Source organism: Sus scrofa, chromosome 4, assembly GCF_000003025.6.
Source record: "Sus scrofa isolate TJ Tabasco breed Duroc chromosome 4, Sscrofa11.1, whole genome shotgun sequence".
Taxonomy (NCBI): Eukaryota; Metazoa; Chordata; class Mammalia; order Artiodactyla; family Suidae; genus Sus; species Sus scrofa.
Genome location: NC_010446.5, coordinates 42,052,712 through 42,062,111, shown reverse-complemented (window position 1 = coordinate 42,062,111; position 9,400 = coordinate 42,052,712). Strand labels below are relative to the sequence as shown.

Genomic DNA, 9,400 nt, shown 5'->3' with positions numbered 1-9,400 from the left:
CTTCAGCCGCCTCCCTACTCAGTCCGCGATTGCTCCCGGTCAGGAAAGCTGGCTCTCCAGCTTCCTTTGATAGGAACGGTTCTCAGATTTGTACCCGGAGCGGGTTACTGTAGAGATAGGTGTACGGTTTCCTGATTTCACATCCTAAATAAAGGGCTGAATACCTGGAACCGAATTAGTAATACTTCAGACGGAATAGACTAGTTTCAAATGTAAAATCCGAGGAAACTTCCATCCCTAGCGCTTTTCTCTCCTAAATGTCAACAGGACCCGCCACACAGACAGCCGTCCGACTTGGGGCGAGAGGGTGGCGTAGGGTGGTGGCGAAGGTGGGTAGAGCTCGCTGAGCTGGAGTAGGTAGGTAGACCGCGCAGGAACTTCGCCAAATCCACACAGGTGCAAAGGCAAAGGTATGAGGTCGAGGGTGGGAGATCAGAGAGAGGAACTGTGGGAAAAGCTTGCTTTTTGCCTGATTCAAGGAAACAGGTAAGGGCGGCAGATACTTTTAATTTGGGGCCCAGGGCCAATCAAAGGAGGTGGGCCTCTGCCCCAGAGGAGCCTCCAGACTCCAACTAGCAGCCAGTACCAAACAAGGCATAGCAATTAAGGGAACAGTTGAGAAAAAAGGGAATGGGGTCCATTGTGCCTGAACTTCCTCACCGGGGACCCCCTGCTGCTTTGCGCGCCGCATACGCGTACTTAGGCGTAACTTGGTGCCTAGGTGTCCAGCCCCGGGAGTTTGGTTCAGCCGCGCGCAGGGGTTTCACTCCCCAGTGTGGGCAGCGCCTCGGGGTTTGGAGGAGCTTGTGCCCGGGCTCCGACCCGGAGAGGGGGAGGGCCCGCAGGGTTTCGCCTGCTGTTTGCACTTAAGGTGTGTTGGGCTCGGGAGCGGCTTTTCCGGTGCTTGGCAAGTGCTCCCGCCACCTCCGGGCTGCCGTTGGCCGGTCCCTCCCTCCGCGGTTCTCCCTCTCTGGGCGCCGCGCCCTAGGCAGCTCTGCACCCCGGCCTCACCTCTGGCCTCCTTTCGCCTCCCTGCGCCAGGCCTTTTCGCTTGACCCTTTAGAATCTCCGGCTTCGTTCCCCACAGCCGGCCTTTCTCCAAGCCCCCCACACCTCTCGGCCACTTCCAAAGGGGTGTCCGGCCCTTCCGCGCCCTTTACCCCACACCCTTTTCCCGTCTGGCCTCGGCTACCCTCGGGGCGGCAACCGTCTCTTCCCCGCCCCTCGCGTCTCCCCCTCCTCCCTGCTCGCCCTCCCCTCGCCAATCATCCAGCCATTGTCTCCCGCCCCCTCCTCCCCTTTCCCCGGGCGGCCTCCTCCCCCACCGCTGCCACGTCGTGGTTTGAAGGAGCCAATGGGCCGGCGCCGCCAGGTGTCTCTTACCTGCACCACGTGGGGGAGGGGGAAGGGGCGGGCAGGTAGAGCCACATCCCAAAACAGAAAAGCTTTCAGCCATTGCGCGCGCCTCCCGGGGGTGCAGCCCTGCTCCTGGCTTTTTGCATAGACGCACGGGCAATTGAATACAAAAAGGGCAGGCCGCTTTCGCCCTCCTTCCCACCCCCCTTCCTGCCCTGGGTGTGGAGCTCGGGCCAGGTGTGGGCTTGGGTGGTTGGTTACCGCCTTTTGCATCGGCGGCGGCGAGGAGGGGGGGTGGGCGCTCTTTCTTTTTCTCTCAGAAGAGGTTTTAGCACTGGTTTCCTCGTTCTCACTTCCACCCCACCTCACCGCCTCCCGACCCCCCTTCTCCCCCTCCCCACCTATCGTCATGACGGCGTCTCCGGATTACTTGGTGGTGCTTTTTGGAATCACTGCTGGGGCCACCGGGGCCAAGCTGGGCTCGGATGAGAAGGAGCTGATCCTGCTGTTATGGAAAGTCGTGGATCTCGCCAACAAGAAGGTATTTCTCCACGTTTCTGTCCAGATAATAGGGGAGTGTGGCAAAAGCTTGAAAAAGTTTGGGGAGTCGGTAAACAAGTGCTCTTGTTTGCCCGCTTGTGAGGCTGGACCCAGGGCCTAGAGAATCCAGAATAAAACCAAACTTCTTGGCCAACCGCCTTGGAGCCTCCAAAATCTGGCCCAGGTGGGGAGGCCGGGCGCCGCCGAGCCCAGTTCTCTGCCAGTCGAGGGACGCTCCGCGGAGTTGGGGTGGGAATCCCTTGGGGGCCCAGGTGCCCACTTCCAGGGCCTTTCGGACCTGATCCGGGTGGGGGTGGGGCTGGGGGCAGGGCCGCGCCGACCTCTCGGCCACTGGACCCGCTGGCGACGAGAGAGCTTTGATTCTGAGGTCAGTCCCGTCGAGAGGTGTGGGCCGCCCTTCGAGGGAGCGAGGGAGGAGAGTGAAGACAGAGGTGCCCAAATTGAGGAAGGGGAAACTAAGCCCTACTTCTCCCCCCACCCCTCCACCCGCGAGGTGGGACAGCTGCACGAAGTACTAGTTAGACCGGATCAGTTGGAGCTGACGGAGGATTGTAAAGAAGAAACGAAGATTGACGCAGAGAGCCTGTCCTCCGCGCCGCAGCTGGACCAAGCTCTCCGACAGGTGACAGCCCCCGGCAGCGCCGCGCGGCCCACCCCCATACTAGTCGCCCAGGCGTCCCTCCCAGCCGGCCGAGCCCTAGTAGTCCCACGCCCTCGCCAGGCGGTCCACGCAGTATCCCCGGGGTGGGTTGGCGAGACCCAGACTTGGAGCCCCTGGTGGACCTTTTGCGAGGAGGTCGCTGCTTCTTTTTGCCTGCCAGCCCCTCTCCTCCCAGGGTCTTGGGCCCAAATTCGTTGGTTTGCAATTTGCTTCCTGAATCTATTCCTGCGGCCGGAGAATCAGCCGGGGTTTACCAGTAAAGTGATGATCGGAGTTGGAATCCTAGCGCCCCCACCCTCGGCCCCAGACCCCAGACGCGTCTGTTCTCCGCCGGGGTTTGGGTCTGCGGCTCAGCCCTGGGGCAGGGGGCGCTGTGGTGTAGAGGAGCTCGGCGTGCCGGAGCCCGCCCCAGCTGGGTGGGAACCTGAAGGTGCCTGCTTAGGGTCAGACTCCTGACCCCCCAAAGGTTCGGTTCCGGTTCCGTTTACTTCTTTAGTGGCCTCGGTCTCAGCTCCGGGAGGGATTGCAGGCCCGAACACATAGGGTTGCTCGTTGGGTCCCCGTGAAACTAGTGGAATCCCCTTACTGGTATTGAGCTGACCTAAAACCCGACTGCTGCAGGGTGCAGACGGATACTGGGGCGCCAAACACCTGTGCACAAGTGAGTGTTCGGTGCTCTGACGGCCCCTGCCCTGGCAACATGAGTTGCGAGTTATATGAGAAAGTTATCATTTATGGGATGTGTTACAGGAAACGTGTTACCAGATTTTCCTGAAGTCTGCATATCCATGACCCACATTTATTTATGAGAAACTGACATCTTTTAAGTCTGGCATCCTAACATAAAAAAAGTAGCAGGAGGGAATGATGTAATCGGAAGGCAACTTGCTGATGAAATGAAATGAGACCTCTGACTTAAAAGCCTTGAATGCATTTATCACAAAAATGAAAAAGGGAGTGGGGACGGGAGGAAGAGTGCCTTTACTCAATTCCGATGTGCTTAAACTGGGGATTGATTGGAGAGCTTCCCTATCTAAAGGAAGCTAGACATTTTGTGGCAACTGCGACTTTGTAATGTTGTCCCCAGCAGAGGTGTTCTTAACGGCAGTTTTTCTTCATGGCTCAGTTTTCTCTGGTTAACTAGCGGAGCCACTTTTCAGAGTTTGTAAATCCTGCCTCAATCGCATTCCCTGGGTATGTTTTGTTCTTTTCAGTTTAACCAGTCAGTGAGCAATGAACTGAATATTGGGGTAGGAACCTCCTTCTGTCTCTGTACTGATGGGCAGCTTCATGTCAGGCAAATCCTGCATCCTGAGGCTTCCAAGAAGGTAAGAGTGCTGGCTTCTCTGGACCTTTGGCGTGACTAGAGTCTTTAAAAATGGTTTAACTAAGTTCCTCTATTTTAAAAATATGCATAGGGGAGTTAGCATTTTGTGAGTACAGAATTTCAGTTTGAGAAGTGATGAAGGAATGGTGCTGATGGTGACAGGTTCTCAGTGCTAACACTGAACTTAAAATTTGTTAAAATGGTAAATATTGTGTTGTGTGTATTTTACCACAATGAAAAATTCGGAGCGCTCTCATAGAGGTGGTTATGAATACAGTAATTTTATAGATACTTTTGATGATTTAATGAAAGTTTCCCTGTTATTTACGTCAAGTTTGTGAGATGCTTGACATTCTTTTCCAAAGCGCATTAGCTAAATTAGCATATTTTAAAAACAAAGGTAGGTAGGAGAGAACTGTATTTTAATACATTGTAATACTCCTATCCATGTGGAATATGCCTTATCCTGGAAAGGAAGGAGCAAAGGAAAATCCAATTAAATCTTTTACATTGTAATTCTAATAATTTCATTAAAAGGCTTTGTACTGTAACACTTAAGCATATAACTAAGTGAAATCTTAATTATTATAGCATACTGTGCTTTGCCTGACTTAAAGTAAATGTTCGAAACATTGAATTTGGTATCAAAACAATAAGGTCAGCCTCATCTTTTACCTTTGTTTACCTTTCTGTTATGAAAAAGTGTATGAAACGAGAAAAATACAATATTACTGTAGATGTGTAATTTCCCTTCCTGGGAAGAATACTAAGGGGCCGAGAAGAAATGCTGAAAGTGGATGGCAGACCCAGTGTAACCAGTCACTGCTAATATAGTTGATTTTAATCAACTTAATTATTTAGAGCTGTAACTTTTATTGTGGTAGGCAGATAACTTAGGAAGATGGAAGTAAAATACTTCAAGGAAACTATATGAAATAAGTCTTACAATGAAAAGTTTAGACTGGCAATTGATGTCACAAGTTAGTGGGTAGTCAGTGCAGATTTCTTTACTGTGGTAGGGAAAACGGAAAAAATGAATTAAATGTATAATGATGGTATTAAAAGTTTGAGAAGCTGGAATTCCTTTATCTTGAGGGTTGAAAAAACTCCTTTTTACAGCATTCTTAGTAATTATTTGATTAAAAGAGGGGAGTATTTTTTTAATTAAATGCTAGACCGATTGCTATACTCTTGATCCAGAAATAGATATATATTAGAATTACCCCTCCAACTCATATAAGGGATAAAACTTGATTCTTCCCTGTTGAGCTATAGCAAAATGGCTGTTTTTATTGTTTTAGATCCACTGCTTTGGATGTGGGAAAACCTCCAGAGAAAAATTGAGATTATTTTGCTGAGTCACTTCCATTTGGATTTTGATAAAGAAAACGAAAACAATTTAGTATCATAATGAAAATAATTCTATTCATTAAGGAAAAATAAGAAATGGTAAAACATCAAAAAATTCTACAGTCAGAAAACATTAAAATGTTTTTTTCTGAATATGAGCATACTTGAATGTTTTCTTTCAGATTTTTGTCGAAAAGCCTTAGGGAACATTCATACTACCTAAGCCTTTTAGCCTACTTTGTAATTTAACATCAATATCTTATGTAAGCAATAAAATAATCAGTACTTTAAATGGATACACCTATTTAAAGTAATCTTTTACTGTTGGGCATTCAAATTATTGCCATTATAAATTGCTTTTAAATAAGCAATTTTGTAGGTAATCTTGAAGATTCACAATTCTTTTGGTAACTATTTTGAAAAATGTCACCATGAACCAGTGATACCTATTTCAAATATAGCATGAGCAGATCACATATAATAGAATCCAATAAAGGAAGTTTAGCTAGCAAGACAATTATTGCATAAATATTGTAGGTGACGAACATTAAAAAGTCTTTTATTTCCTTGACCTTATAATGTACAAATAAATTCTCGTAAGTGAACACACAAATTATTTTGAAATTTTAAGAAAAGTCTAAATTTAGTTTTAAAAAATTAATTTTTGAAAGTTAGTCAATGAGGTTTAATATTTCACGGAAAAAATGAAACAGTAGTGTAATATTTGTTTAGTTGAGCTTTGTGTAATTACAAGAGTCGTACTAGGAACTAAGATCAGTAGGCAACCGTTTCTACTTTGCCATTGAGATTTGCGAGCTCTCTCTATATCCTTATTTTCTTTATTTCTTTATTGCTGTGCCAGTGGCGTGCAGGGATTTCTGGGCCAGGGATTGAACCCATGCTACAGCTGTGACAATGCTGGATCCTTAATCCATTGAGTCACCAGGGAACTCCCTGTAATATATATATATATTTTTTAAGTCTACTTTGAGTCCTCAGATATGGCCAGAATAATAATGGTCAGGAAAACTAACGTGAAACTATAATTTGGTGCCAAATAATCCTTTTTAGGTAATTGGGAGTTTACTATCTTAATCTAATTTTAGTGTACAGAATAAGCATTATCAGAAGCCAGTAGTTTAAACTACTGTGTTTTAATGGAAAACTAAATTTTGATAAAGACATAAAATCCTATGTCTAGTTATGCATTATAAACATGCACATATGTATGAGAACTGAGAGGGCTAATATTACCGACTGAAAATACAGATGGTCTAAAATGATTGTGGCTAGACAAGGAGCATAGTTTTATCAAGCAGAAAATATAAAATATGTAATGTTTTATAGTTGCAGAACAGTTTTGAATGGCATACAAAGTGGAGCAAAAACATATAATCCATTGCCTTAAAATAAGGCAATTTTTTCCTTGAGACTTTTATGTAGGATATAACACCGAAACAGAAAATAAAGACACTCTAATATTCAATTTAAAACATTTTTTAGGAGTTACCATTGTGGCTTAGGGGAAACTAGTATCCATGAGGTTGCAGGTTCAATCCCTGGCCTTACTCAGTGGGTTAAGAATCCCGAGTTGCTGTGAACTGTGGTATAGGTCGAAGACTCAGCTCGGATGTGGCTGTGATGTAGGCCAGCAGCTATAGCTCTGATTCGACCCCTAACCTGGGCACCTCCATATGCTGTGGGGGCGGCCCTAAAAAGCAGAAAAAAAAAATTTTTTTTTTCAATTGTGGCAAAATATGCTTACATTCAATTCTTAGGTTCCTAATTGATAGGAAAGGCTTGAACTAAATTCATCTAGGTAACAATGTCTACTTTGTCCTTCCTCAGAATGTATTATTGCCTGAATGCTTCTATTCCTTTTTTGATCTTCGAAAAGAATTCAAGAAGTGTTGCCCTGGCTCACCTGATATTGATAAACTGGATGTTGCAGCAATGACCGAGTGTATCCTTTAAGCCATGCCTCAAGAATCATTTGAAAAACACAGCTCCAGAAAAGAAAAGGCAACTCAAGAAATGTTAAAACACTTTTAACTTTGACAGTGTATGAAAGTTGGCTTATCCAAAATTTGTCTGCTCTGCTAGTAAAAAGTGAAAGTGCAGTTAAAGGTATCTTTCAAAGTAGTTACAATGTACTTACTGAGTTTGGTGATTTTGTTAGATTTAGACTTGGATTTTTGTGAATTCTACACATCTAAAATAGAATTCACTTTCAGATTATGGAAGTGGTTTTGTTTTGCTCTAGGTTTTTTTTTTGGGGGGGTTGATAAATTGATGAATTTGCAATTCCCATGCCACTTGTTCTGGATTATCTTGGTTTTAGAGTTGATTTTGACTTCTTTTGAATGGATAAGAGGTTTTTTTTTTTTTTATTTAAAGTAGTGAATGTGTGCTCTTTACAACTGTTCATTAGTACTCTTTTAACCTGTGGGTTTGTCAAGTACACATAAATTGTGGTAATAATTAGCTATATTTGAGGTTCAGATTTTACCCCAAATTCTTTCACTACCAAGTATATCTGATGCATTATGTATTGTAAAAGTAACTTTTATAATCACAAACCTTGTCATGAATGACCCATCATCTTTAATCCAGTAAGTCTTTAAAGTGCTAACTAATAAGCAGTCATGTGCTAACATATCAGATGTAACACTGAGTAATGGCAGTGTTGGGGACTCGCCCAAAGCCACTATGAGAATCATCATGAAGTCGGACTCAAGTTATTTTTGAGAACTTGTAGGTCGTAGATTTTTATTCTTCCCCCCCCCCCCCCCCGCTCTGCTCATGGCATGTAGAAGTTCCTGGACCAGGGATCAAATCTGTGCCACAGCAGCAACCCAAGCTGCTGTGGTGACAATGCCAGATCCCTAACAGGCTGCATCACAAGAGAACTCCCTGTGGATGTTTATTCTTAAACTTTCTCATTCTTTTTCAGGAGCAAAACCCTAATTTTTGTTTTATTTCAAAATTTCTTTTTTTGTTTTTGTTTTTTTTTTGCCACCCTACAGCATATGGAGTTCCCAGGCCCAGGATCAGATCTGAGCTACAGCTGTGGTAACACCAGATCGTTAACCCACTGTGCTGGGCTGGAGATCAAACCTCCTCCCCAAAGCCCCAGAGATGCCACCAATCCCACTGTGCCACAACGGGAGCTCCCAAAGTTTCTTGATGAAAAAGATTGTTTGGATATTTTTCCTAACCATGTGTAAGCAAGTCAATTTCATCTTATGTGCCTTCTTCATGGAAGTAGGTAGCTAAAATTTTGATTTAGCTGATTTAGCTACTGGTTAGTTACTGGTTTAGCTACAGCAGTGCTGGGAGAAGGGTAGATTTTATGCTCATTGGAGGGAATTCTAGTAAGAGTCATTAGAAGGCTGGAACAGTGGAAACACTTTTGCTATGTGTCTTGTTGCTTAGAGTACTGTATTAGTTAGCTCAGGCTGCCATAACAAATACCATAGACTGTAGCTTATAAGCAACAGACATTTATTTTCTCAGAGTGTGGAAAGTTCAAGATCAGAGTACCTTTTGGCTTTTTCTCTATGTCTTATATGGGTGGGGGCTTGGGGGGAGGTACAGGGCCTGGCAATGCGGCCAGGAATGGTAGAAGAATATCTTTCTTTTCCTCTTTATAAGGCCACAGGCATAACAGATTAGAGCCCCTTCCTCATTTAATCTTAATTGCCTCCTTAAGTACTCTGTCTCCAGATACAGTCACATTGGGGATTAGGGCTTCCACACATGAATTTTTGGAAGGGACACAGTTCCATCCATAGCAATGCTAAACCATTTAATGCACTGGTAGAAAATAGAGAAGTATGCTAGCAAAGTGTTAGTAGTTAATGGAGGGAATCTAATAAGTTAATTTAGAAAAAGACAATTTGAGTAGAAAAGGCAGTATATTAATAACTGTTTATCCTTGACTACTCAGTTTTCTCTTTTAGAGAAGAAAATCTTTCCTTAGTAATTATAGGTCAGATTTTAGTAAAAATTTCCATAGCTACAAGCAGGAGGTTCTTATATTTTAGGTGTATTGGTTTTCTCAGTGTGTTAACAGTTCAGGGGAAACTTGTTCAAAGCTCATCCATTTTTTTTCTCATTGATTTCTTCTTAAAAGTTTCACATAT

At 44.5% G+C, this 9,400-nt stretch overlaps 1 protein-coding gene across 12 annotated transcripts in view; it reads left to right on the top strand.

The window, feature by feature from the left end:
• Window positions 406–9,400, top strand: part of ESRP1 (epithelial splicing regulatory protein 1) — a 67,763-nt gene continuing 58,768 nt past the window's right edge. For 2 of the 12 annotated variants that reach the window (XM_021089092.1, XM_021089090.1), the window contains exons 1-4: window positions 406–1,897; window positions 2,411–2,539; window positions 3,793–3,906; window positions 7,104–7,218. In XM_021089092.1, coding sequence (XP_020944751.1) covers window positions 1,766–1,897; window positions 2,411–2,539; window positions 3,793–3,906; window positions 7,104–7,218 — 490 coding nt within the window. In that variant the 5' untranslated portion in view covers window positions 406–1,765. The remainder of the gene's footprint in view (window positions 1,898–2,410; window positions 2,540–3,792; window positions 3,907–7,103; window positions 7,219–9,400) is intronic. The other 10 variants (XM_021089095.1, XM_021089091.1, XM_013996600.2 and 7 more) reach the window with 8 other exon arrangements.